This window comes from Zootoca vivipara, chromosome 17, assembly GCF_963506605.1.
Source record: "Zootoca vivipara chromosome 17, rZooViv1.1, whole genome shotgun sequence".
NCBI lineage: Eukaryota > Metazoa > Chordata > Lepidosauria > Squamata > Lacertidae > Zootoca > Zootoca vivipara.
The window spans coordinates 28,214,716-28,241,911 of NC_083292.1; the positions used below are offsets into that span (position 1 = coordinate 28,214,716).

Below are 27,196 nucleotides of genomic sequence, written 5' to 3' on the forward strand. Positions count from 1 at the left end.
GGATTAAGTTTTTTTTAAAATTACGCATGCGCCAAAGATGGTGGCAGCGGGGCGCATGCGCCATGCCGTGGAACTGAGTGAGATGCTTATGGAAGTCGCCCTGGTGAGCTCGAACGGCCGGTGGTACATGCGCACTTAAGTACCCCGCGGCCCCAGGCGGCAGAGGGGAAGATGGCGGCGGTGGTACAGAATGTGGTGAAGCTGTGAGTGCAACTCTCGTTCTCCCCCCTCCCCTCCCCTGTTTGGTTCTAATGGTACAGCCCGAATCTCCGAGAAATGCTCGTAGGAGGGTCGTAGGAGAGACCATTCTGTTATCGGGGTGGACTTGGGGGCGGAATAGGAGGCGAGGGGGCAGCTGTTGGCTCTTTTTATTGTTCAGGGCTGAAGTTTTTATAAATAAAAAAATTAACTCCCTTTCTATGGGTGGAGGCCGGATGAGGAGAGGGGAGAGTGCCTTCGTCTCAGATTTTTAAAAGTGGGTGGAAAAGAGGACACCCGGCCTTGAAATATCCCAAATTTTGGGGTGGGGGATTGGAATGAGAAAAATAAAAGGCTGCTCAAAAAATAAAAATAAAAAGAGGGAGGTGAAGTACAGCCGCCACGGGGGAGGAGAAAAGAGCAGGGAACCCCCCCCCACTTTCCATAAAGTCCCAAAGAAAATGGGGAATGATGAGAAAAATGGTCCTTTTACCGCATGCTTCCCCCCCATTACACAAACAGTAATTGTGAAAGAAAAACGGGGTGTGGGGAAAAGGGGGGGAAATACACCAGGTGGTCCCTCAAAAAAGTGTGTGTGGGGTGGAGGTGGAGTGGATTTTTAAGAGGTGTCAAGAGAGACTATCTCATACTCTTAAAAAAAGTCTTTAAAATGGAGTGGGGGGGGGGAGTAGGAAAAAATCACTCTTGAAAAGTAGGATTCCAGTCCTGGGGGTAAGAATGAGTTCCTCCCCACTTTCTATCAGAATCCAGAAGAAAATTGGGGTGGGGGAGTGAAATGGATTTAAGACGAGAACATAATATATAGATCTACCACCCACTCAATTCAGATCTCCAGAAATAAAATGTGATGGGGGCACAGTTTAAACACAACACAGCCTTCTCTTCCTCTTCTTTATATGGGAGATGAAGGGTGGCAAGAGATTCTAGCTAGCAAAGAGGTAGGGTGGCTAGAGAAGCTAGGGCAGGGATGGGCAACCTGTGACCCTGCCGGACTACGACTCCCATCATCCCTGACCATGCTTGGCTGGGGCTGATGTGTCCAATAACATCTGGATGGCAAAAGGTACCTCGTCCTTGTGCTAGAGAGAAACAGATTCCCCCCTCGCAATGTCAGGGGCAAGTTCCAGGGGTTGGAATAACAAGTGAAGAGATGAAAGTTGCTTGCCCAGTACGTTAGGAGGAGAGGCTGGAGTGAAGAGCACAAAGACCCACCTCCGTGCAAGAGTTTAAAAGAAGTTTTTGGGTGGGGGAGAGAATGAATTGAATTCCTGCCCCAAAGAGGCAGGATGGAAAGAGGAAGCATGACCCATAATGGTCAGGACTGCTAATGGGAGGTGGGCAGAAGTCCAAATGGATGGGCCATTGCTCTGTTGCTCTTGAATGGAGAAAAAGTGATGGGCCTGCTTTTCACATAAGAAAAGCTAAGCTTCTGAGCTGTTGTAGAATTTTAAGATGGCATCTTTGGCTATACTTGACTGGTATTGGATATCAAGAAGTAATGGCTGTAGGGTGGACCCAGGTTCCAGGTGTGGTGCCCTCTGGATGTTGCTCTGGACTCCAGCTCTCATCAGCCCTAGCCAGCATAGCCAATGGTCAGGGGTGGTAGGAATTGTCCCCAGAGGGGCACCATGTTGGCAACCCCTGGCATACGAGATGCTGGTACCTGAAGATTCTACATGATACATTCTTGCAATTATGTTGTTGTTGGCATCCATCTATCTCGAGAGACAAAGGAGTGCGCCTCTGAGAGTAAAGTCAGACTGCTGCATTGGCAGCTCTAAAGTGACCTCTCTTGGCACTAGCCTGGACAGTGTGTATGGAGGTCCTGGGCTGCCCAGATGACAACCCTCTCCCCTCCATGGCCTCGCTGATGTGGTCCAAAGGAAAGCAGAGCAATTTGTTTGGCACCGGCTTGGCTGCAGGAGCTGCTGGAAGGAGGCATAGAAAGTGCCATCCAACAGTCTTAGGTACTCCACTCCTTAGCCTTTTCTTGCCCTGAAGATACCCCACAAGGCAGCGGAGGTTTTGGATCAGAGTTTTCCTTCTCCTAGGTGGGCTACCTTTCCAGGTTGATGAGCCCCAACTGCTCCTCACTTCCCTCTACAGCTCCTGCAGAAACCACCTTCTTGACCACTGGGCCCACTATTGGTCTTGTTGACTTAATCCGCCAGAGCCTGTCTTCGCATGAAGGGGACGTTCCCATCGGCTACCCTCACATAGTTCAGCTGGCCAGTTGAAGCTGTTTCCTGGGTTGTGGCAATTTTCTGTCCTGATTTGCATCCTCTAAATTTCACAAAGCTGCTTCAACTGATGATAGAGCGCCAAGAGGATTATAAAACATTGTAAACAAGGTGGACTTGCAATTTAATTACCTAATTTTCTCTTTCATCCCTCCACTCCCCCCAACAAACTGCTTTTCCTCCGGCAGCAAAGATATTAAATCCCCCCCGCCCAAGCAAGCTGATGCCCACCAGTTTCTATTCCCTTCCCTCAGCTACTTTATGTGGCGAGATTGAAACACTAAAATTACTGTAATTATAGGCTGCTCAATTAAGGAAACTTCATTGCTGCCACACCACAGATTTTTAAAGAACAAGAATATAATTGCAAACGATGTATTCCCCCCCCCTTTCTGCTTCGCTCTGAGAACTCTTCATCTGAGTCTTCGCTAATGGGATTATTGAATAGAATTGGGCATTTTCTTTCTTCTATGATTGTAATAGATTGAAAATGAGATGTGGTAATATAAAAAGCTAGCTCTACAGATGCCTCTTTTTTGTTCCAAGAAGGGAAGCTTAAATTCAGCTTTGTAATCAGAATTTTGATCCTGACACCTTAAAATTAAAGTATAACAAAAGTGAAGTACTTTCTGCACCCCCAGTTCAACATTGTTGCAATTATTAGCTGTGGTTACAGGTAGGTAGCCTGACGTAGTCGAAACAAATACCTGAAGAAGTATGCATGCACACAAAAGCTCATACCAATGACAAACTTAGTTGGTCTCTAAGGTGCTACTGGAAGGAATTAGCTGTGGTGTTTAGCCTGAGGATCCTCACTCTCGTGTGCACTTCAGCTTTCCAAAGAGATCCCTGTGGGAAGATCCAGCTTCCTAGATTTCTCTTTGTGTGATGCAGTCAATCAGTTGGTAGAGCACGAGACTCTTAATCTCAGGGTTGTGTTTTTACTTATGTTCCTCTCATCAGTTTAATCCTCTTTTAAATTCGCCCAGGAGTGGATCAGTTCTGGTCCTGAAAGCAAATTTATGCGCTGAGTATATGTTTAAGAGGCACCTTGCTCCTTAATTGCAAATGGCTGGTTTGTGCATCCACTTTAAGAACAAAGTGGATCTATCAAGCCTGAAGTTGGCACACCCATGTTCTAACGCATGCTTGCTTTTGCCTCCCACCAGCCTTGGCGAACAATATTATAAGGACGCGATGGAGCAGTGCCACAACTACAATGCCCGACTGTGTGCTGAGAGAAGTGTCCGATTGCCATTTCTGGACTCGCAGACTGGAGTGGCGCAGAGTAACTGCTACATCTGGATGGAGAAGCGGCACAGGGGGCCAGGTTGGATACACATATGATGTTGTGAAAACTTGAAGTTTAGGGGCACGGTGTGGTTTTCTTCTTTGGGCTGCAGTTTGTAACACTTTGGAGTCGGCAGCATATTTGCTTGTTTTTGATAAGGCACTGCACCTGTTATTTGACAGCTCACCTGAGGAGTGGGTGGGTGGGGAGAGGTAGGTCTCTTCTTTTTCCTTCATGGAAATATCTTTACTCATTTCAGGGAGCCTATCTGCATATACTGCATAGTCCTTTATTTATTGGTCCATATCAACTGTGCGGATTAGCGGCAAACTAGGATGGATTGTAAGGAATGGTTGTGCTGTGTTAATTCCTGAAGTGAGGGTTGTTGGGGAAGTGCTCAAGGCTAGAGCTTTGAAAAGGCTGCATTGCACTGATAATCTTACGCTTTTTCCTCCTTTCCTGTCCTGGTTTGCTTTTTTTATTGGAAGGTTTGGCATCTGGCCAGCTCTATTCCTACCCGGCTCGGCGCTGGCGGAAAAAACGTCGTGCTCACCCTCCTGAGGATCCAAGGCTTTCCTTCCCTTCCATTAAGCCAGGTACATATTTTCCTTTCTTTCTGAGCTGCTGCTGGGACTTCATTTGGGGTCAAATTAGTTTTTCCTAGGGATTGGGGATGGGTCTGTACCCCATAGCAAATTGATTAGGGAGAACCTCTCCTGCCAGGGTGAGTTGCACCACCGACACAACTGTGCTTTCAGGAGCATCATTATCAGCATCTCTAACTTTCCAGGTAAATTCCTGTTTTGATTTTAGTAACCATTGGAAGTCTTTGAGTCTTATATTATTCAAAGGCTACCCCTTTCCCCATTTATCCCATCACATTTCTAATGCAGGGGTGGCTAACGAGTGGCCCACCAGAACTTGTGGAACTAAACCTTTAATCAGCCCCAGTCAGCATGGCCAATGGCCACAGATGATGGAAGCTGTAGTTCAGTGGTCATCTGGAGGACCACAGGGTACCCACCGCTGTTCTATTACCACATGAGAACTTATTAAAGTCTTGATATACTGTCTTGATGAACTGTTTTGGCTTGCATTCTGTTGTTGGACTCCAACATTTCTCAGCTGCATTGAGCATAGCCTATGGTCAGGGGTGATGGGAGTTATAGTTCAGGAACACCTGAAGAGCCACAAGTTCCACATCCCAAATCAAGGCAAATATTAAAGTTCTTTTAACGGGTCAGGAATAAGAATTGCAATTACACTCCTGACATGCTGACTTTTCATGAGATTCACACTTGGTAGCACATTTACATCGGATTTTAGGTTTCTCCAGGAATGCTCACATTTTGGCAAAACACAGGAGAAGAGGAAATTTTTCCTAAGCTGGAAGGCAGAGCAATGGAGCCCCTCCAGCTTGGGAATTTCTTCCCTTCCCTTCCTTCTGCTGTGGCTGGTTCTAAGATTCCACTTCTGGAGGGCCACAGGTGATAACAGTTGTTTGTATTGGCTGTTAAGTTTTCTGCTTGGGCCAAGTATCTTGTGGCCAGGGACAGGAGGGCCTTTACATGCATGAATCAAGGTTTTTGTCTAGCCTTGCTGGCCAAGCCAGAAATTGTAGTTGCTGCTACCCCTGCCCACCCCACCAAAAGCTGGCCTGAGGTTGTTGGGGATGCGATGAGAGACTGAGCATTTGGCGGCCACTTTCCAAAAGTGCACAGAGTGCCTTTGAGCAGCAGAGCCCAATACTCCACTTCCTGCCCCATCCTTTCCAATGCATATGTACACAGTTCTGACTAGTCGGACCAATGGGATCACTTGGTCTTTGATCTTCATGAAAAAGACACACCAATCACATAGCCTGAAGCAAGCCCAATTCTATGTGAGGCATCTACATAGTGAGTTGTGTCCTCTCATTTGCCTAAGGGGTGGTGGTAGCAGCGGCATGTGACTATATTGTTCGCTATAGCATCCTCCCTTTTGATTTCTCTTTCAGTTTCAGGCCCTGCCTTCACCCAAATATGTTCTTTCATCTCTCTGCCTTATGCTTGTTCTTTTTTTTTGCTTTAAAAAACCCCTCTGTATCCACCTCCCTGACACACATAATTTTATATTTTTCTACCATGTTGCCTCTTATTCACCTTGTTGGTCAACTAAAGTTGGTCAACGAAATGTTGCAACCTTTCCTCACAGGGGAGATGTTTCAGAGGCTTTGTTCCGCAGTGGGCTCTGCTTCCTTAACTTGAGGTTCACAATCCCTCGTCCAGTGCGTTCTTTCCTTCCACCATGTATTGGAACCTCCAGTCCTTCTCTTTTGGTGATGTGGGTGGCAGTTTTAGCAATGGCCAGCAGAGGCCCTTAGTCAGCTCTTGGTTTGGAGAATTCTCTACCTGGTGTGATTGAGTGTGTCTTGCTCCTTACTGACTTCCTGGAGAAATTTAAAGTCATTCCTATTTACCCAAGTATTTGATGGCTGACAGATATTGACCATGGCAACCTTGAAATTAGTGACTGTGAGCATATGTGATTGCTTTAAAATGTTTTTAGATGTTTTAACATTGTTTTAAATGTGTTCTTTTATTTTAAATAGTATAGTTTAAACATTTGGTGTTTATCACCCTGGGCTTCTCTGGGAGGAGGGACAGGATACAAATTTAAGTACATAACACAGCCAACCCTCTGGATGTTACTTCTGTAGACACTGAGCAGACCCTAAAGAAAGAGGGTTTGATCTCTCAGGATGGCAGCAGCCTGGAGGCCCTTTTGAGGACGGACTCTCTTGAGAAGCGCAGTCTGCCTGATCCTCGTACTGACGAAGACAGCCTCGGCGAGTTTCCTGTTGCCAATAGTCGCGCGCGGAAGGTAATGGCAGGCAGAGGGTAGCATCGACTCTGTTTCGAAAGGGGGCTCCATGGTAACATATGAACGGCTCCTTGCAGCTTCTTTCTACCTCTCCTCTGCTGTCCTTGCCTTTAACTACAGAACGGATAGAAATCTTGCACCATGGAGACCTGGTTTTTGTACCCAGAAAAACAGAAGTTTGCTACATGAATAAATTGTTCATATTTTTAACAAGTGCACAAATGGTTGGTGAGGTTTGAGCACTTAAATCCAGCTTACACCAGAACAAGGAGCTGTGTGGAGCTTTAGCTCCTAGCCCATGACTTCTGGAAGTACTGCTGATCCCACCACCCCTTGCTGTTTCACCAGCTTCTCCCCACAGACATAAGGGCTCAAAACCTGCTTCAAATGCAGAAGATGGAGAGAGCTGAGAGTCTCTTTTTTTGCGTCTGTGTAGTAGCTGAGGAGTGCACAGCCGTACCCCTGCTGGTAGTGTCCTTTCAGCTTGTCAGACTGCTTCTGTCTCAAAGATCCTCATTGCCAGAAAAATCATTTCATGGACCAGTGTTTTGTTCTACTGTGGTGCTAGGCATGCTTCTCTCAGCCCAGCCCAAGGTCTCATCTGTTGTTCCCTTGCTCCAGTTTCTTCAGCTTTATTTGTTCCCAATTCCACCCTTTTACTCCAAACTATTGGTTTGGATTGCAAGAGCTTCCTTTAAAAATAAAATAAAAATGAACCAGAGTGGAATTTAGTGTGAAATGAAAGCCAGTCTTATTTTGCAAAAGCCATGCTGGCGTGGGGGTGGGGGTGGAGCGAACAGGGAGGAGGAGGTGGTGCAATGACACTTTCTGGTTTTCATCAAGTTTTTTGGCTTGCTGAGATACTGAATGTCATAATACACACTGGCTGCTTCCCAGGATCAACTCTAATAGCCTAGTAAGGCAGCTGAAGATGGAATGCTGTAGCTTGTCTTCCAGCATCCAGGAAGACAGGATGTGTGTGTGAGAGAGAGCAATAGAGAAAAAGAGAGAGAGAAAAGGGAGAAAGAGCACTTACTGATGTGGGCATGAAATGCGCTTTTTTGAGCCCAGGCGTTTTCATAGAATCAAAGAACTGTATAATTGGAAGGGATCCCCAAGGATCATCTAGTGAAGTCCAACCCCATGCAATGCAGGAATCACAGCTAAAGAATCCCTGACAGAGAGGTAGGATATAAATGTAGCGACAAATAAAATTATATATGACGTGAAGAAAGCAGATATAGAAGACTTGTTAATGCCATGACCCAGGGTCATCTGATAAAGCTGAAAGGTAGAATTGTGGAGTTGGATGGGACCCTGATGGATCATCTAGTCCAACCCCCTGCAGTGCAGGAGTATATAGCAGCTGCATACAGGGATCGGACCTGCAACCTTGGTGTTATCAGCACCATGCTCTAACCAACTGGAAGATTCAGGACAGAGAGCAGGAAGTGCTTCTTTACAGAAATCCTATGAAATCTGCCTGTGCAAGATGTGTAGGTGGCCCTAAATGGATAGTTTAGGAGATTCAACAAATTACTAAAAGATGAGTCTGTCACTAACTACTTGTCATGATGGCTGTATGTGTTGATAATGAAGGGAGAACCTGTGGCCCTACAGCTGTTGTTGGACTACAGCTCCCATAATCCTCCTTGTTCGGGGCTCATCTGAGTTGGAGTCCAGTGACATTTGAAGGACCACAGGTTTTCAGTCGCTGGTTAGGCTCAGAGGCATCATGCCTCCTTAGTATCGTGCTAGGGAACAACAGTAAGAGTCCATGCCCAGCTTCTCAGTTCCCCATAGATATCTGGTTGAAACAATGTGCTGGACTCATAGGATGTTTGCCCTCCAGATGTTGCTGAAATATAACTCGTGGGGATGAGAGTTGTAGTTCAGCAACATCTGGAGGGCCAGAGGTTCCCCACATCTGGGAATAGGCTTTTGCTCTGATCCAACAGGGCTTCTCTTATGTCCTTAAGACAGTTTTTAATGTTACCTGAAAGCTCTGCAGTGCAAATGAAACTATTAGGTGGTCACTGCCATTGGTCTAACTAGAATGCATTTGAGGGGGTGCTTCTTAGCCAGACTTTCAAGTTTTCTGTCCACCCCTCTTGTCTTTTTGAATATGTTTGTTTTCTCTACAGTAGTCTTGCTTCTCTGTTCTAGCGGATCCTGGAACCTGATGATTTCTTGGATGATCTAGATGATGAGGACTACGAAGAAGACACGCCAAAACGCCGGGGCAAAGGCAAGGCCAAGGTACAACTCACATACTGGGGCTCAGTAATGCTTGCTCAGTCTTGATTCAGTGTACGCTTTGAGCCTGCATGGAGTTGAAAGGAGCACGGGCTCTATGGCAGTGGCAGGCAAGAAAATTCTATGGATGTCCCAAAATATGGTGGGTGCTGGAAAGGAATGAACACTCCATGATTGTAAAGACTAGTGAGAACGGCATGGGGAAAACATGTGGTCTTCCAGATGTCTTTGTGCTATAGTATCCATCATCCCATCCTTTCTGTGGCTGATGGGAACTGAAGTCCAGAAACATCTGGAAGGCCACAGCTTCTCCATCCCTGTCCAAGTATTTCTCAGTCTGCCTTTCTGTAGTTTTAAAAACCTTGATGTCCCTGGGAAAAACATGCATGGACACTCTCTCCTGCCCCCATTCCCCAAGGCTAAAAGGTTGAAATTGCTAGAACACCAAAAACACAAGGTAATTGTAAGTACTAAAGGAAAGGGATGATTTATCCTTGCGGGGGAAGGGGGGATTCTGGGGCTATAATTGCTTGGCACAATATTGGCTGTCATATGAATAATAATGAAATGGAAGAAGAAATTTGAAAATAAAATCATTCAAAGCATGTGCCACTGTGGGGCAGTAGTGGACTGTCTTTTAAAATATTGCCAGATGAGCTCATCGACTGCAGCACTTCATTAGCATGACTGCCTTCCTCTGCTTGGCTTTTTGATTTACTGAAAGAACTGTCCTACCCTATTCTAGTGGTGAAAACATATTGAAAGACAATATGTTTTAAAGGTTAAGACTTCAGCCCTGAAAAGGACAATTGCAACTGTTCCCTTAAAGGATCTTGGTGATGGCTGTGTTACTTGAGAAAGAGAATACGTGTGATTTCCCCCCTCTGAAGGTCATTATACTGTATGTACATAATGATGCATCACATAAATGCATGGTGTACACCAGGCATCCCCAAACTGCGGCCCTCCAGATGTTTTGGCCTACAACTCCCATGATCCCTAGCTAATGGTCGGGGAAGATGGGAATTGTAGTCCAAAACATCTGGAGGGGCCGAAGTCTGGGGATGCCTGGTGTACACCATGGCTGCAATCTAGAGAAAACATTTAGCAGTCGTGGTGGGAACCACATATGTTTTTCTTCATGACGGATCTAACAGTTGAGCTGTTGGGAGTGGGGGAAGAGTTCAGTGTGGCATCTGTGATTATCCCCTGTCTCATAGACCTAAATAATGGTGGGGTCACTGTCTTCAGATCATACTATAATACTGTTCTTGCCCATGGATAAATCAGCTAATTTAATAGTCTTATAAAGGGCTTGAAAGTGTTTTTGAATTCCTTGGACCCACAAGAACTGTCCAGCAGTAGTACTAGTAGTAGTTGTTGTTATTATTATTAATATTAATATTATTATTATTATTCCTTGCTAGATTATATGTTCATTGGTCTTCCTGCAGCGTGGTGCCCTCCAGATATTCTGGACTATATTTTCTATCACACCCGGTCTTCCCCAATGTACAGTCTCTAGATGTAGACTACAACTCCCAACACCCATTGGGAGTTTCAGTCCAGGATATGTGGTCTGAAGGGTGATAGGTTGGGGAAGGCTGGCATAGACCACCTAGTCTGTATCATGTTTCCCAGTGTGGCCAGGCATCTCTCTCTCTCTCCTCCAACCCCAGCAACTGGCATTACTCAGATCCTTTTATGAATAACAGCTCATTTGCCATGAATTTGTTAATTGCCCTTGCCTCATCTTGTGGCACTGAATCTGCTTAACTTTCCTGCAGGCCTCCTTAACAGCTACTTGATGGGTTTCAGCTCCCACTTTATGTCACGTCAATGTTCTTTCGGTGAGGGATTGTTGGGTGAGGCATTCTTTCCCATGCTCATGACATCCTCCTCTCTGGGTTCCTAGGGCAAAGGAGTTGGGAGCGCCCGGAAAAAGCTGGATGCAGCCATTTTGGAAGACCGAGACAAACCGTATGCCTGTGACAGTGAGTAAGAAGGCGAGCCGTGCTGTGGGACGCAGCTGCCGTGAGCAGAACACCTTTGCTTTTCCTAGATAGGAGGACGGTGTGGTGGGGAGGGTGGGTGAACGGAGGATGCAGAGGTCAAAGCTTCTTTGAAAGAGGGGCTGCGTCAGCTTCCTACTTGTCCTTGGTCCCTTGCTTTTTATTCAAGCTTCTTGGAGGCTGTTATATTACTTGTCTAGTTTGGGAGCGTTGGAGGTCTGGCACTATCCGAAGTCTCCTGTGGGTATGGGCAGTTGCCTCTGATGAGATCTTAGGCTGATAAAATGATGCTTTTTATTTGCCCGGTGTGCAAATTTTCCTGTTTCACAGCGCGTTTCATTCTGGCTGGTGAAGAGTTCTGTGAAAGCGCACAAAATTACATACTTCTGCACCAGCTCAAGTTGGACCAATAGGAGATAACTTTACCAATGTTCTCATCTCCTTTGGGACAGACTTGGCAGACTAACCCAGTCTCGTCCATGCAGGGTCTTAGCCCTGCCACCATTGGTCCTCTAAACTGGAGACATTGGGGATTGAGCCAGGGCTTCATGGATGCAAAGCAGGTGCTCAGCCGCAGTGCTCCAGCCCTGCCTTCCTCTGGCAGATCCCAAGACTTGTATAGACCTTGGTATTGCTTTACCGGTCCATTGGGGGCTGTGTTTGTGTGCAGACTCCCAAGCTAGGGGACCAGCCCTGCTGCGTGTGGCTGCCTTTGCCAGTTCCATATTGCATGACTTTTCTGTTCTTTAGAGCTGCTCCCTGTGTGCCAATCTGGAAATGAACGCCCGTGCAAACCTGGTTATTAACGTAAAAGGTGGGGGGCAATTGGCCAGAATTTTCAAAATTGCAAACAATGAGTTTTTGAAATTACTTTTCTTTCTCTTCTCCTTTTACTGTCCTGTAAGAATTTTATACTCCCCCTTTTTACTTTAAAATAACACCAGTAAACATTTTTCTTTTTCTCCCTTTTAATTGTTGTATATAGCTTTACTGTGTGCATGTTATGTGTGTGACCTATAGAGTGTTTTCACCTTTTCTCTCATTATTCTCTTTCTGTATTTCAGATAGTTACAAACAAAAGCATACCTCGAAACCTCCTGACCGAGGTAGTCCATTCTCTCTGTCTTGCTATTTATTTCCTCCTGACTTTGTTCTTCTGAAATGTTAGTTTTAAAAACTCTTCTTTTTTAAAAAGCAGGTCTTTTGATGCAGGGCACAAAAAACCCCTTCCCTCATATGATAATGCAGTTCAGGTTTATATTTAGTGTGTGTCCTAATAGGGTTAGCACCCAGCTTTTTGGCCTGAGTCTCTCCAAGTTGCTGTGGGAAAGGTGATAATTTTTTGTCTGGAAATTTGTATAAATAGATATTTCCCTCAGTAGCTCATAGCAATTAAAATTCAATAAGCATTGTTATTGTAAGGTCCTGTGCATTGAGTTGGGAAGAAAGTACATCAGGATGTTTTGCAGTAGATTGGAAAAGGGTTCTTACTTCCTATTGTCTAGCAGTAACAAATGAAAAAGCTTTCCCCTCCCCTCCAGCCCCAAATTAGGTTGCTGAAAAAGATACGGGGAGCAGGTTTTTATATCAATGGACTTGTGAGCTTAGCTGTGCTACTGACCACACATTCCTGGACTCATCGTGTGCTCATAAGCGGCACCCTGTTCTTTAAATCTTGAGAGTGTGTCTGCCCAGCTACTGTGCAGGTGTTCTGATTGGTGGACCTAGTAAAACCACCACCACCACCACCAAGTATATTCCTCAAGCCTGTCTGCTCACCCCTGGCATACATGAACAAAAATAAATCTGTCTTTGCACTCAGGCTTATTTAATAGCACAATCCTATCCATGTCCACTTAGAAGCAAGACCAGTTGATTCATTACTACTTCCTCCTAGAGAAGTAGGGTTAGGATTGTGCCTAAAAGGACAAGAGACTCAAGGGGAAATGGGTAGAAGGGAGATGGATTTGCCTGACCTAGAATGAAGTAGTGAGTTGCTACCAGGAATTTAAATTCTTGTGGGACTGGGATGATGTTCCCTGCCTGATATTTTTTTACTGAAAAGGAAGTGATGCAGTTATCTAGTAGCCCTTAGGCTGGTGATGGGCCAGGATGTCCTTCATCTTTGCCTTTGTAGTCATTCCAGATGTTTGGAGGAGGAAAGCAAGTGTCTTGAAATTGCTTCTTCTCTGGTGGATCTTCTCTTTGTCCGATCCCCTTCTTGGAAAAGTGGGGGGAGACTTATACATGGCCCTGATGTCTGGCTAGTGACAAAGGCTAGAGTAGCCTTCTCTTCACTCCTGCAGTCACAGAAATTTGTCCTTTGGTTCTGACCCACTGAGGTCAGAAAGAGAGGTGTTTGTTGTTGTTTTTTAACCTCTGTATGTGACTTTGAGTGCTTGCTTCCTGTTGCTCCCAGGGCAACAGGATCTGCCACATCAGGAGTATAGCCTTAAAGGCCACAAAAATAAGCAGCTCACAAATACCCCCACATGCCCACACATGCCCATGGCTGTTATTTCTGGCCTGAAAGGGTAGGTGGGTAGAAATAAGAGCCTTTTTTGTAAACTTGGCATGCTCTGATTTTCCCTGGGTGACCAGGCTATTTACAACTTTGCACTGCAGGATGTTGTTGAGTGCTGCAGAGTTGTGTCTAATATCTAGTTTCCTTGAGAAGATGCTGGATTTTGCTTGGGGGAATGGATGTTGGCTAGTGAAACTGTTGTGTATTTTTGCTTTCTCCTGTGACTTCTGGTTTGACTCGCTTGCATGAGTCACCTGACAGTTTTGGAACTGCAGGCCACCTTTTTGCAATCTTTGCTAGCAGCACTCTGTGGTTGATCTGCAAGGGCTTTGGTGTATAGCAGGGATGAGGAACCTCTGTCCCTCAATATATGCTGGACTCCAACTCCCATCCACCCCAGCCAGCAAGGTCAGTGGCCAGGGATAATGGGAGTTGGAGCCTTGCAACACCTGGAGGCCCTGTCAGGTTCCCCTATCCCTGGCACATAGGCTGAGTTCTTCCCATCCTGGATAGCTGTTGATAGACGTGCTAGGCAGCCAAGTTGTTCCTTCCAGATCTAGGTAATGTATTAACACAGTCCCAGGGTCCAAAAGGCCTTGGAATTTTATAAGCTCTGTTAATGATAGGCTAAGCCCTGAGTCTTCAGTTTTCTCTGCCCTTTGGACTCTTGCTCCTTCTTATAGCCACCTGAACCAAGGGCCAATGCCACCTTTGGCCACAACCCCAACCAGTTATGTTTCAGTTTAATGTTTCATTCTGGTTTTTAAAGCATTTAAGCATCATGGGGGAAAGGTACCTCAAGTATTGCTGCAGGCTTCTGAGAATGATTTTATATTTATATTTTGCGTTGATTTATTGGGTTTTTTTAAAATAAATCTAGAGTAATTTTTAAAATAAATCTAGAGTAATTTTTGTGGTATTAAAGAAGCCTGTACCCAATAATCGGCTTCATACCATCATTTTTTCTCTAGTTGTATTTTGACACAGTGCAAATACACAAAAACCTGCATGATCTACTATGTCATTCTTCCTCAGCTTTGGGTCTCTAGGTGTTGTTTGACTATTACTCCTTCCACCCCTGTGATCCTTAGATTAAGGGCAGTATATAATTAATTATTATTATTATTAATAATAATACCAGGTCCTGTAACTGTTATCATAGAATTGTAGAGTGGGAAGGGACCCCAAGGGGTTTTTACCACCTTCCAAGGGAGTCTATTCTCCTCTCAAACAGCTCTTACTGCCAGGAAGTTCTTCCTAATGTTTAGTCAGAATCTCCTTGTAATTTAAATCCATTGGTTCGATGTTCCTGAACTACGCCCCCTCCCCCCATCATCCATGGTCATTGGTCATTCTTCCTGGGGCTGATGGGAAGGCTCTTACATTTGTTAGCCTTTGAATTGTTAAGCAGAGCAGCCTGATTTTACCCCTCCCTTCCCTTGGAATTAGCCAACCAGAGGAGGAAAGGGCTCCGGGCAAAGGCAGGGCAGCAGCTCAAACTGCTAACCTCAGGCACAACCCTCATGTGGCAGAGCCCTCCAAGCTTGCTGAAGAAGTTGTGGAATGGCAGGATTGTGCTATTCTGGGAATGTTTGCTCACAACTCTGAGCAGAAAAGACCCACTAGGGCAGGGGTGTCTAAACTCAAATTCATCGGGGGCCGCATCAGCAGTTTGGTCACCCTCAAAGGGCCTGTTGTATCTGTAGGACTATGTGTCCACTCTTTATTATCATAAATTATTGTCACTGCATTCAATTATTACTTTTTTTTTGTAATAATGTAAGTAATAACTAGCTCTGAAAGCAGAAACATAGTCAGAATAAAGTGGCGCTGCTGGGTGCTTTGTCTGTGCTTCAGCAGCAGCAGCAGCAGCCGTTTCCAGGCGCCGAGCCGTGGCAGGAGGAGGATTCAAAGTGCTACAGAGCACTGCTGCGTCGCAGAGGCTCGGGACTCTCCGTGCGGCGCTGCTCCGGCCGCCTTTCTACCCCCCCCCGGGCCCCAGCTGTTTGTCGGCGCTTTGTCGGCGCGGCGCTTCAGCAGCAAGGTCCCGCTGCTGGGTCCCGTTGGCTGGGGCGCTCGGCGGGCCACATGACGAGGTCTGGCGGGCCAGATTTGGCCCCCGGGCCTTGTGTTTGACACCTGTGCACTAGGGTAACCGCTGTCCCCTGGCAATCCTGCCCAGCCCTTCATTTGAATCCTATAGAGTGATCTTTCTTTTTCTTAAAGCGCTGAAACTCAGGAGCATCCGATGAAGCTGAATATTTGATTTTAAGGCCAGACAAAGGAAGTCCTTCACACAGGGCATAGTTGAACTACGGAATTTGCTCCCACCAGAGGCAGTGATGGCCACCAACTTAAGATGACTTTATAAGAGGATTAGATCAATTCATGGAAGGTCAGACTATTAGTGGCTATTAGCCACAATGAATATGTTCTCCTTCCTCTGTTGGAGGCAGTGTATGCCTCTGAATCCCATTTGCTGGGAATCGCGAGGAAAACGTGGGTGCAGTCGGGCCCTGCTTAAAGGCTTCCCATAGGGATCTGGCTGGTCCCTGTTGGCTTGAATGGGCCTTTGGCCTGTCGCCAGGTTCCTATGTTCTTACATTTATGCAAGTCTTAAGAACTAACTTATTTTAATTTTATTGTTTTTATTAACGAAAACCAAGAGTCGGTTCTGCAAAGGAAAACATCGGAATGAAGCAAATTTGCAGAGTATATTCAGCCTTGCCTCCATTTTCTGGTGCCATGAGCAAGTGGGCTGCAGGATTGAACTTGGGACTTATTTATTTTTAACTGAGATTTGTTGGCTATCTCAAGTATCCCGATCCTTAATCCCAGATACGTGGCTCTGGGCTGTTGGTGGTGAGAGAAAAGCACGCAATGGGTTGTATCCATCTAAGTTCTCCTTAGAGAAGACGCAATTGGAAATTAATGGCTCAGCTACTGTTGAGCATGACTAATATGGATACAACCCAGTATTTCATGAACATTGCACTGTGTGTGTGTGTGTGTGTGTGTGTGTGTGTGTGTGTGTGAGAGAGAGAGAGAGAGAGAGAGAGAGAGAGAGAGAGAGAGAGAGAGAGAGAGAGGAGAGCTACTTTGGAACCACAGCCCAAGGAAAGAGGACGGAGGTTGTTTTTTCTCCTCCTGCAACTGCTCCACAAAGTGGGCTTTTTTTTGTAAGCTATGTTGAGCCTCCTTGGAAGCAGCATATAGCAACCACTGCCTCTGTGGAGGGAGCCTGCCAGCACAGGCTCCCTACTTAATCAGCTGTGTTTACACAGCCCTTAAGAGAGCCATTACTTTTCCCCTGCAAATTGGCTTTCCAGTCGCTGTGCAAAAGACTTGCTGGACTTAATGCGTTTTAGAAAACATTTGTCTCCCTCCCCCAAATCAGAACTTGATTAGACCTGGAGTGTTTATGGGAGATTGTGAGTTTGTGTATGTCCAGCCCCAGCGTGTCCCCCCCCCCAAAGCAGTGTTCCTTGATATATATGGCTCACTTCCTTGTTTCTGTGTCTTAGCTACTTCCAAATCTGGAGCACGCTGTTTTGGTGGTTCAGCCTAGGTTGCTGAGCTGCGGGTATTAATCCCTGCTCTCCTTTATATATCCATAATGCAATTCTGAATTAGAGCCAGATCTTCAAACAAATTGCTCTTTTCTCTTTGCCAAGGACTTGAGGGTGGAAGGTGGAGGAATGGTGGGGTGGCAATTGGGGAAGAGTGGACTTGCAGCAAGGCTGAAGAGCCGTGCAGGGCAACTAAAAGCTGGCCACTAGAAATCTGCTCTTAGCTTTTCCCTTTCTGAAACCAGACAAACAGGGTTTCAGGTTGTTCTTTCATGAGGGCCAGAAACATGTGCTGTGCATGTTAAGAGTCTTCAATTACTTGGAGTGCTAGACATACACAATTGTGTGCTATCACCTCTACTGTTTGGTTGCGGGGTGGGGTGGAGATTCTTTGAGAGCATTCTGAGTGCTGGTCGCAAAGGGTGCTACAACATGAACTTACCACTGTGTTTAGAAAACTGGTTCTGGTGCTGAGCAACAGCAAATATTTCCCCCTCCCTTGTTTTGAGATTTGTGCAGGTTGACACAGTAGCCCATTTAGGGGATGGGCGGTGTGGGCTTTTTGGAGTGGGGGGGGAGAGAGAAGGGGATAAAGATTGTCTGAGAATGGGATAATTTTGTTGCGAAAGGAAGGGGGAGGAAGACAGCCCCTCTGGGGATGGGAAGCTCAAACCTGTGTCTTGTCTGCCTTAAAATTTTCTTCCTGTTCAGTCTGTGGGAAGCGTTACAAGAACCGTCCTGGGCTGAGTTACCACTATGCGCACTCCCACCTGGCTGAGGAAGAGGGGGAAGACAAGGAAGACTCGCAGCCCCCCACGCCTGTATCACAGAGATCTGAGGAGCAGAAATGTAAGTGTCTTCTTCCTCCTTCTGGGGCTTTTCTAAACTTTAAGATCTCTTTATGTAACAGTTCTCCTCTACCTCAGCTTAAATTGGATCTCAAGATTTGCCCTGGAAAAAAGGATAGACCTAGTGCGAGTCCCACACTTAACTGTCTTGTTGTGATGTTGGGATTTCTATGAGCCAATTGAAGGGCTAAGGGAGTCAGTTTCAGCCAGAATGGTGGCATGTGCTAGCAAGTGACCAAGCCTGCTGTGCTTTGAGCAGCTGCATATGGAACCATCACAACCAGGACTGAAGGGATGGACCTACGTACTGTATGTCCGAGCCATAGGTATGAGCCAGCTGTTCTCTTTAAGTAGGCTGTGAATACAGGGTGAGCATAAAATGATCAGCAGGATGAAATCATAGAATCATAGAATTGGAAGAGACCACAAGGGCCATCCAGTCCAACCCCCTGCCAAGCAGGAAACACCGTAATGCTATAGCCTGTATCCTGTAATGGCAATGGGACAGTGCTTTTGAGAATGCACACAAGAAGCTTTTCTCTTGTGGTCACCCCTTCCCTTTCCTTTGAGAGAAGCTGGGCTGCAGTTTAAAAATAATAAACTCCCCCTAGGTCTGGGTGGAGTGAGGGGAGGCGGGCTCTGTTTTGACTGTCTTGTCATTGATTAAAACACCCTTTTCCAATAGCCAAGAAAGGTCCGGATGGCTTGGCCTTGCCCAACAATTACTGCGACTTCTGCCTTGGAGACTCCAAGATCAATAAGAAAACAGGGCAACCCGAAGAGCTGGTTTCATGTTCTGACTGTGGACGATCAGGTATATGAACTAGGGGGAGCAGTGGGGCCAGATCCTGCCAAGAACATGGGTGTCCTACGTAGGTTTTGTGGGTTTGCTTTGCATCCCACTCCTGATCCTTCCCACCTGCACCTTCCCGTGCTTGTTGGTTTTGGTCCCAAGAACAACCTTTTCAAAAAGAATCTAAACAAGAGAAATGAAGTAGGCTCAGGAGGCATGCTCTTACAGCTGCCTCCTGAAGCTGCATTTATTTTTAAAAAACAACACCAATTTTTTAAAAACAATTTCATGGTACAGAAGATACATTTAGAGAAAACAGTTGTTGCAACAGTAAACAACAAGCAACTTGTCCGGATAAAATTACAGACTTTTGTCATAGTATGTAATAAAGTTTCATTTGATTACTCTAAAAGATCACACCACATTTTCCCATGAGTGTTGGAACTGATTCCTGCTGCAATCTGAACAGTTTATGTGTTCAATGAACATTTGCCATACGTTATAAAATAAATAGGGATTGTGTTTGCCCCATGCCCCAATGCTATTGACCACATTGGTGTACCAATGGTGTGCCAATCAATGTTAAGCCTAACACCAGTTTCTGAAGCTTCAAGACTGGCATCTTTGTCAAGGAGCTTGTGCGTTTCCCATCTGTCAGTGCCCCAACAGAGGCTTTGACTGCCCCTCATTGGCTCATTTGGCCATCTTCTGCTGCTAGGGGGAGTACATCTTCCTCATGGATTAAGACAGCTACCAAGGGTTGTATCCAGCTAAGTCCTATGCAGGGTAGAGCCCTTGGAATCAATGATCATGAGTTTTGACTAAAAGTCATCATTTCAGTGGGTTTACTCTTGAGTTGCACACAGATATATAAGACTAACATAAGATTGAAGTGTTGGAATCTTGGCTTAGCCACTCCTGAATCCCCTTGTTAAAAGGGGGTTGGACACAGTCATGAAACAGGAGAGACCTGCCAGTGGCCATTAGCCTTTTTGTGTTGGACCAAACCCAGAACTACCGTATTTTTCCATGTATTGGACGAAGTTGTCCAATACACGGATAGTGGCATTTTTTTGGGGGGGGGGGTAGTCTGTTGTTTTTTGTTTTTTATATTTTTTTTTACTGATTTTCCACATTTTTTACATCTTTACAATAATAATTTTTCATCTCTATTTATTAGGCTCTTTTGACCTCTTGGACTTCCCTCCATGTCCCATAATTAATTGCATCGTTTACGTTTTCCAAATAATTATATAAATAACAAGTAATTTTACATTAAAGTATCTTCACATTCCTGTCAGTGACTTTAAAATTTTAGAGTGATCTTTTAAATAAAGTAAGAATTTATTCCAGACCTTTAAAAATACTTGATCTTCCTGGTTTCAGATCTTTCCTGTCAATTTCGCATAGTCCATCAGTTTCACCTGCCATTCCTCTTTCAATGGCACTTCTTTTTGCTTCCATTTCTGGGCTAGTAGTACTCTCGCTGCTGTTGTTGCATACAGAAATAATTGCTTATCTCCTCTCAGTATCTCTTTACCTATAATACCTAATAAAAAGCCTTCTGTTTTTTTTTTAAATGTATTCTTAAACATTTTCTTTAACTCATTGTAAATCATCTCCCAGAAGTCTTTAACTTTATCACATAACCACCACATATGGTAAAAAGTAACCTCTATTCCCTTACATTTCCAACATAAATTTGAGCTCGTTTTATACATTTTTGCAGTTTTACTCAGCGTCAAATACCAACGATACATCAGTTTCATAATACTTTCTTTCAACAAGTAGCATGCAGTAAATTTAATTTCTTCCTTCCATAATTTTTCCCAATATGACATTTGAATATTATATCTAAAGTCTCTAGCCCAGTGTATCATAATAACTGCCTTAACCTCTTCATTCTTTGTTTGCCATTCCAAAAGTAATTACAATATTCTGTTGTTTGGTCTTATGTGAACGTTGTGAGATTAAAATTCAGTAGCGCTTTCCCTCTTCCTGTCAAAACGCTTGCCAACCTGGTTTTCTTTGGAGAAAAGACAAGCGGCAAATGTGATGAAGAGGTGCGATGTCTTTGTTTATTCAATTGCTGAGGTGCCCACACAACATTCCTGTCTTAATGCCTGCCCCACTGTCTCTCCCCACCAGGGCACCCTTCATGCCTTCAGTTCACACCAGTTATGATGGCGGCGGTGAAGACCTACCGCTGGCAGTGTATTGAGTGCAAGTGCTGTAACATCTGTGGCACCTCTGAGAACGATGTGAGTACCCCTTCTCTCTCCTGCCCCTGCCCTTTGCATGACTGAATCCCTTCTCCCTGTGTCCTTTCATCATGAATGTCCCTCCTTGTCGCTATCAACATCTCCCTCTCTCCTTGCCACCTTCATTGCTGTTCCTCTTCCTGGGCTGCTCTAATAACCTTTGAGGCAACCCCAAACCTCTATCCCACCCTTTGTCACGTGACCCCAGGCAGGCTGCCACAAATCCATAAAACAAGGTATTTATTTATTTATTGGATCAGGCATCGACAACCTCTGGCCCATGGAGGCCGTTTATCCGGCCCACGGGCCACCCGTGAACCATAGCTGCCAAGTTCTCCCTTTTTCAAAGGGAAATTCCCTTATGCTGAATAGGCTTCCTCGCGAGAAAAGGGGAAACTTGGCAGCTATGCCGTGAACCGAGCCACCTGCTTGGCAAGTCCCCTGCGCGTGGCGGTAAACCGGCGCAGTGTGGCACGGGAACTCGCCGAGCAGCGCCGAAAATCGCGTCTACACAGCCGCAGAAGCGATTTCTGGCGCTGCGGACATTTTGGAAATGGGCATCCAGCACCGGAAATCGCTACTGCGCGGCCGTGGACACGCGCAGAAGCGATTTCTGATGCTGCGCTGCCAATTTCCAAAATGTCCGCAGCGCCAGAAATCGCTTCTGCGCATGTCTGCGGCTGCATAGAAGCGATTTTCGGTGCTGGCTGCCCATTTCCAAAATGTCCGCAGCACCACCGGAAATGGCTTCTGTGCCTGTGCGGCCTATGTCCAGCCCACGGACGATAGTCCGTGGGAATCCTCCGGGCCACGGGCAGGAAAGGTTGCCGACGCCTGTATTAGATTTAGATTTTAAATTGTCTCTAAACAATTTGCATCTGGAAATTTAAACATATTACAGTGGTACCTTGGGTTACAAACACTTTAGGTTACAAACTCCGCTAACCCAGAAATAGTACCTCAGATTAAGAACTTTGCTTCAGGATGAGAACAGAAATCGTGCTCCGGCAGCGCGGCGGTGGCAGGAGGCCCCATTAGCTAAAGTGGTGCTTCAGGTTAAGAACAGTTTCAGGTTAAGAACGGACCTCCGGAACGAATTAAGTTCTTAACCAGAGGTACCACACTACACCAATTCGTGCAGAACTGTAACATTCTCATAGGACCCCCCCCCCCAGTTACAGTCTCAGGAAGCACACTTCCAGCAGAACAAAATCATCTCATTAAAAGCCTGGTGGCAGGTGGGGTCATAGGCCAAAGTGGTTGGAGCAAACAATGTAACCTTTTTGGAAAAAAAAACAGTAGACTGCTTTCTACACGCGCCCCTCATTTCAAGGGTACCTCCCAGCCAGGAAAAAGATTGCAAGGAAGGTGCAAAGCAAAGTCATTTAGGGGCTTCGTCTGGGGGAGAGTGCTGAGGGCCAGATAGTACGACCTGGAGGGCCACATCCATTCCCCAGGCCTATAGTTCCCCATCTCTATTTCCCATGGTTGTCATGAGGCTGAAGGGTGGCAGCGGCAGGCATTCCTCTCTAAGTTCCTTGGAGCAAAGGTGGGATATAAATTTGATAGATTAAACTGTAACGGCTTGATTTTTAGGGGCAGAGGGCAGATTTTCTCCCTTTCTGAAAAGAAGTGGAATAATTTGCGTTCTCCTTTTTTCTGGCTTTTCCTCATTCTCCATCCTGCTTAGGACCAGCTGCTCTTCTGTGATGATTGTGACCGTGGCTACCATATGTACTGCCTCACTCCGCCCATGTCAGAACCACCGGAAGGTGAGTACTTCTCTGCTTCCCCGTTTGCCTCTTCCCACCTTTGTGCGAATTTGAGTTTCTCCTGGTTTTTGCAGTGGTAATCCTGGAGGCCATAGTTCAGTGATAAAGAGTGACTGCTTTGTAGACAAAAAGCCCTGGTTCAATTTCTGGTGTCTCCAGGTAAGGCTGGGAGAGAGAAACCCCTGCCTGAAACCCTGGAGAGCTGCTGCCGGTCAGTGTAGATATTGCTGAGCTCGGTGGACTCTGTATAAGGCAACATCCTATTTGGGGGCATAGAATAAAAGGATGCTCTGCACTGCTTGCTTACCTGTTTTGTAATTAACTGGCCTGCAATTTAAATTGAGTAAAAGAAGAAGAAGAAAATTTCCTTCTGGGCCTCATTCTGCATAACAAATCAAATAGGATTTTTCTTTTTTTATGCTTTGGGATTTTAAACCTACCTTAGCGTGCCAATTATATAAAAGAAAAAGTTTGCATGTAGCATGACATGGCAAAACGCTGGTGACTTGTAGCAGGCAGTTTGCTGACTCATTTCCTGAGCAGGCGCTGACTTGGGATTTTGAAAAGATGCTTCCGGCAACAGGCCCACAGCCAAAGGTAGCCTGTGTTAATCTTAAATCGCCTGTTTAATCTTTACATCACTTCTTTTGAGTCGCAGGTCACAGCTCAGCCTTTTCCGAGGCCTAGTTGGTCAAGGCCCACAGACTGCCTGTCTACTGTAAGACCAGTAGAAGGAGCTGTAGGTTTGGGGCGGAGCACACATTTCACTCATGGAAGATTCTGGTTCTCATCCCTGACACCTCTGATGTGGCGTCAAGTTCTGCTGGTGTACAGTGTGTGTGTCTAGTGTAGCTATAATGCATCCCACATACTCCAGAGAGGACAAGTCACATACCTGTAAACAAGGAGGTGGACAAAATGACACTCTTGTGTGCACCACTGTCTGCTATGCTTAAGTTTAGTTTGCTTATATGTTGCTTTTCCACTGTGACCTTGGTGGCTCACAATAAACATTAACTTATTATCAGAACATACACCATTTGGAACAACTTCGTGTTTCAAAACATATCATTAAATTCAAAAAGGGCAAAATCAGCAATTAATAAGCACAGGATAAATTCGATATTACGCTAAAATAACCAAGTACTTAATGGAGCCCCTTTCTCAGTATGTCCCATCTTGTAGTTTACGATCAGGGAGAGCGGCCCTTCTCAGAGTATCACTGAGTGAACTTTTGAACAAAGCGTATCACTTTTGGAGTGAACAAGACTTGCTTGTGCAGCATCTCTCACCCAAATTTAACAGCAGCTCAAAGATAGGTCACCTGGCACCTCCCAGATGTTGCTGGGCTACAACTCCAGTTCATCATAATGATTGGCCATGCTGGTTGGGGTTGTTGGGAGTTCATGTCCAACGTCCTCCAGAGAGCCACTGGTTCTCCCACTGCTGCAATACATGTCTTATCCCTCCCCCCTCTTTTCTGTTGCAGGAAGCTGGAGCTGTCACCTGTGTCTGGACTTGCTGAAGGAGAAAGCCTCCATCTATCAGAACCAGAACTCCTCCTGATGGGCGCTGGGGCAGCAGAGAAGAAAGGGAGCTTGAAAGAGGAACCGCCAGTTGTCCACTACCTTGCCGGGCTCTTTTTCCCTTTCTTGGTTTAGTCTTTTTCCTATGCTGCCTCCCACTCTTGGTCAGTGTCTCCTTCACCAGTCGGATCCAGCCCCTGCCAGCTCTCTCCGTTTTCCTCTGCACAGCGGTTTTTGGGTTTAGAACTTCTCTTTCTCTCTCTCTCTCCCTGCTCTCATGGGAGGGAGGACTCTCCATGCCCTTTCCTCACTTGCCTCCAGGCTGGCTGAGAAGCACCAAACAGATCATCATATCTACGGCCTTAATACTCAAGGACAAATATATATATATAGAAATATATCCTGACCGAACTGGGCTTGCTGGGAGGAGGCGACTCCTTCTCATCTCACTAACATTGTGCTATTGAATCAACAGCTGATCTGCAGGCTTCTATGTCTCCGAAAGCAGAGCCAGCAATTTTAAAAACTTTTTTAAAACGCAAAACCACCATGAGGACTCTTGATACTACTCACAGGGCTTATAAGCTCCCTCCCAGTCCTTGGTCACCCTCTCCATTAGAAAGTGGTTTTGTCCCTGATATAATTACAAGTGGATCTGGTTCTGGTCTGGAGCAGCCTCCTAGACCCGAGAGAACCCTGGGAAGGCACTGTCCAATGGAAAACCTACCTTTGGCCTTCAACAGTGTGGACCAGGACTTGGCTCAGGCAGGTGCGAAAACAAAGTGACTTCGTTTACCTCAGTCAGGGAAGATCTTTTGAGGCTTCCCCTTGTCCTGATGGAGGCTGGATCCTGACCCAAAGAACCCTCCCATTGTTAACACGAAACACCATTGCCTCCTTCCTTGTTTTCACGTACACAAGGCTATATAAATATATTTTTAACCAGGGGTTGTGTCGGGGTGGGGAATTGGGATTGGGGGAAAAGTCTTCTTTAGAGCAGAGAGAGGGTTCCAGCACTTCCCCCCACCTCTCTTTTGCAAGCCCTTAACCCATGGGGTGTTGACAGCATTTCTGTGCCATGGTGGGTTTTAGTATGTTTTTAATTCTCGGGGGAACGTTTCCAGTCCTGGCACCATTTTACATTTCCCCTCGTATCTTCCTCCCACCATATGGGCCTCTACAGGAATAGGTGAGTTGCTCGGAGGTGGATGAATGGAGGGCCAGCAGCTCCTTCTTCCCCGGAGCAGGGCTTGTTGGCAGGAGTTAATCCTCCCAAAGTTGCCTGGTCTCCCCCCTGTGCTACGTGCCTCTCTGGGGACGTTGGCCACAGATCTCTGGGGTTGCCTGTGCGGGTCACTTCTTTGTTTCCTTTCCCTAGCCTCACTTGATGCCTATTTGCTGAGTCCTGATTTCCCACATTCTCTGTGTGCGTGTCTGCAGGTGGAGGGCGAGCCCTTATACCTTTGGGCTGCTCTCCAAGGAGAAGTAAACAAGCATGCGGAAGCCTCCTCCCTTTCAAGAACGGAAGCTCTCTTCTGCATCCGTCCTGCCTTCCCCTTTGGCTGCCTTCTTCACCTCCCCACCCCCCACTCTCTGGAGGAATCGGTCCTTAATAAGAAGTGACATTTTGAAAATCTTCCTTGGAAATTTCCACCTGTCTTCCCCCTAACCCCCTTTGTTTTGTATGGCACCCCATTTGGGGAGGAGAGGTGTTTTTCTCTGGAATAGGGTTCTGTGTAATATACTAATGATGTGCCTGTTTTTTTAAAAAATTGACTTCATACCTACCTCCAAAGCCCCTTACCCCAGTCATACATCCTCTTGCACTCCCCCAAAATGCACTCCCCCTTCTCTGCCCGCATCTTTGCAGAGGCAATACATGAAGACTCAGGGGGACTGGCAAAGCAGAGGGGGCTGGTTCTTTTTAGAATAGCTTGCCTCACCGAGTTAACATCCATCCTGTGAGTGGGCACTGCAGCCTCTTGCCTCGCCTTTCCCTAAGGCAGGGGTGGGGAACTGATCCCCCCCCCAAAATATGTTGTTGGGCTATGGCACCCATCATAATCTCTGACCCATTGGCCTTGCTGGCTGCCGGAGCTGCTGGAAGTTGGACGCCACACCCCCAGCCAAACCGCAGGAAGGGTGCCATCCTTGCCTTTGTTCTCACTACCCTGCTAGCTAAGGTGGGTCTTGGTGGGGCCGTATTTGGCCTCTGGAAGGGGAAAGAGGCACTTTGGGAACCAAAACGGAAGCTTTCACCCACCCACCCCTGCCCTCATTCGCTATGCCATGTGGACTAGAGGCTTTCAGGATTAAAAAGGTCCACAGACTCCCCGTTGAGTCTGTAAGGGATGTCAAGAGAGGTGGAGTCATTGTGCACTTACAGCCCTGGATCCCCTTGGGGGGCCGCAACCCCACACAGGGAAGCCATTTTGGCTTCTTTAAGCTTGCACTTGATTTCTCTCCCATAGCTGGTTGGGATTGGGTAGGAGGGAACAGGTAGAGGCGGCCTGTTAATGAAGGGGTGGGGGGGGCAAACCTTGCGTTGGGGGGGGAGTTGCTGTCCCAACCCCAGATGGGGGCATGCCCTTGTTCAAAGCATCACACCCGTGTCTTAAAACTCACAACCCGAATAAACACCAAAATGGCTTGTTTGGACTAATTACTTTATTGCAGTCTTTTGTCTGTGGGGGTGGGTTGAAAGTTGCTTTTGGGGGGGGGGCTTTTTTTAAAAAACCACGAAGCACTGTTGCATTATGGGTATTTTATGCTCAGGTTAGATCTGTTGGTTTGAGGGAAGGGGAATTGGGAAGGGTATATAAGAACATGGTCCATGTTCTTTTTTTTCTTTTTAAAGCAGGCTTTGATTCAGTGCTCTCTGCATCTTGGGGAGGGGTGGGCCTTAGGTTTTCAAACCCACATCCCTTCTATTCCTTGAGCACTCAGAAGCTGGTCAGAATACCTCACACCCCCCCCCCCATTTTTGGGGGGCCACAAGTTGATTCTGCAGCTCCTTGCACCTG

The 27,196-nt window shown here is 46.2% G+C and overlaps 1 protein-coding gene across 3 annotated transcripts; it reads left to right on the forward strand.

Moving 5' to 3' along the window:
• DPF2 (double PHD fingers 2) lies at nt 1-26,835 on the forward strand. 3 transcript variants are annotated; one of them, XM_035097878.2, is made up of 12 exons: nt 1-203; nt 3,629-3,789; nt 4,239-4,346; nt 6,449-6,612; nt 8,779-8,871; nt 10,784-10,862; nt 11,945-11,986; nt 17,685-17,822; nt 18,507-18,635; nt 20,763-20,875; nt 22,566-22,647; nt 24,137-26,835. In XM_035097878.2, exons 1-12 carry the CDS (start codon nt 172-174, stop codon nt 24,211-24,213), a joined length of 1,218 nt encoding a protein of 405 aa, XP_034953769.1. In that variant the 5' UTR covers nt 1-171; the 3' UTR covers nt 24,214-26,835. The 3 variants fall into 3 exon arrangements, with proteins under 3 accessions (XP_034953769.1, XP_034953770.1, XP_034953771.1); XM_035097880.2 differs by lacking the exon at nt 1-203 and adding an exon at nt 243-2,570; XM_035097879.2 differs by lacking the exon at nt 11,945-11,986 and having other exon boundaries at nt 7-203.
• The last annotated feature ends 361 nt before the right edge of the window (nt 26,836-27,196 follow it).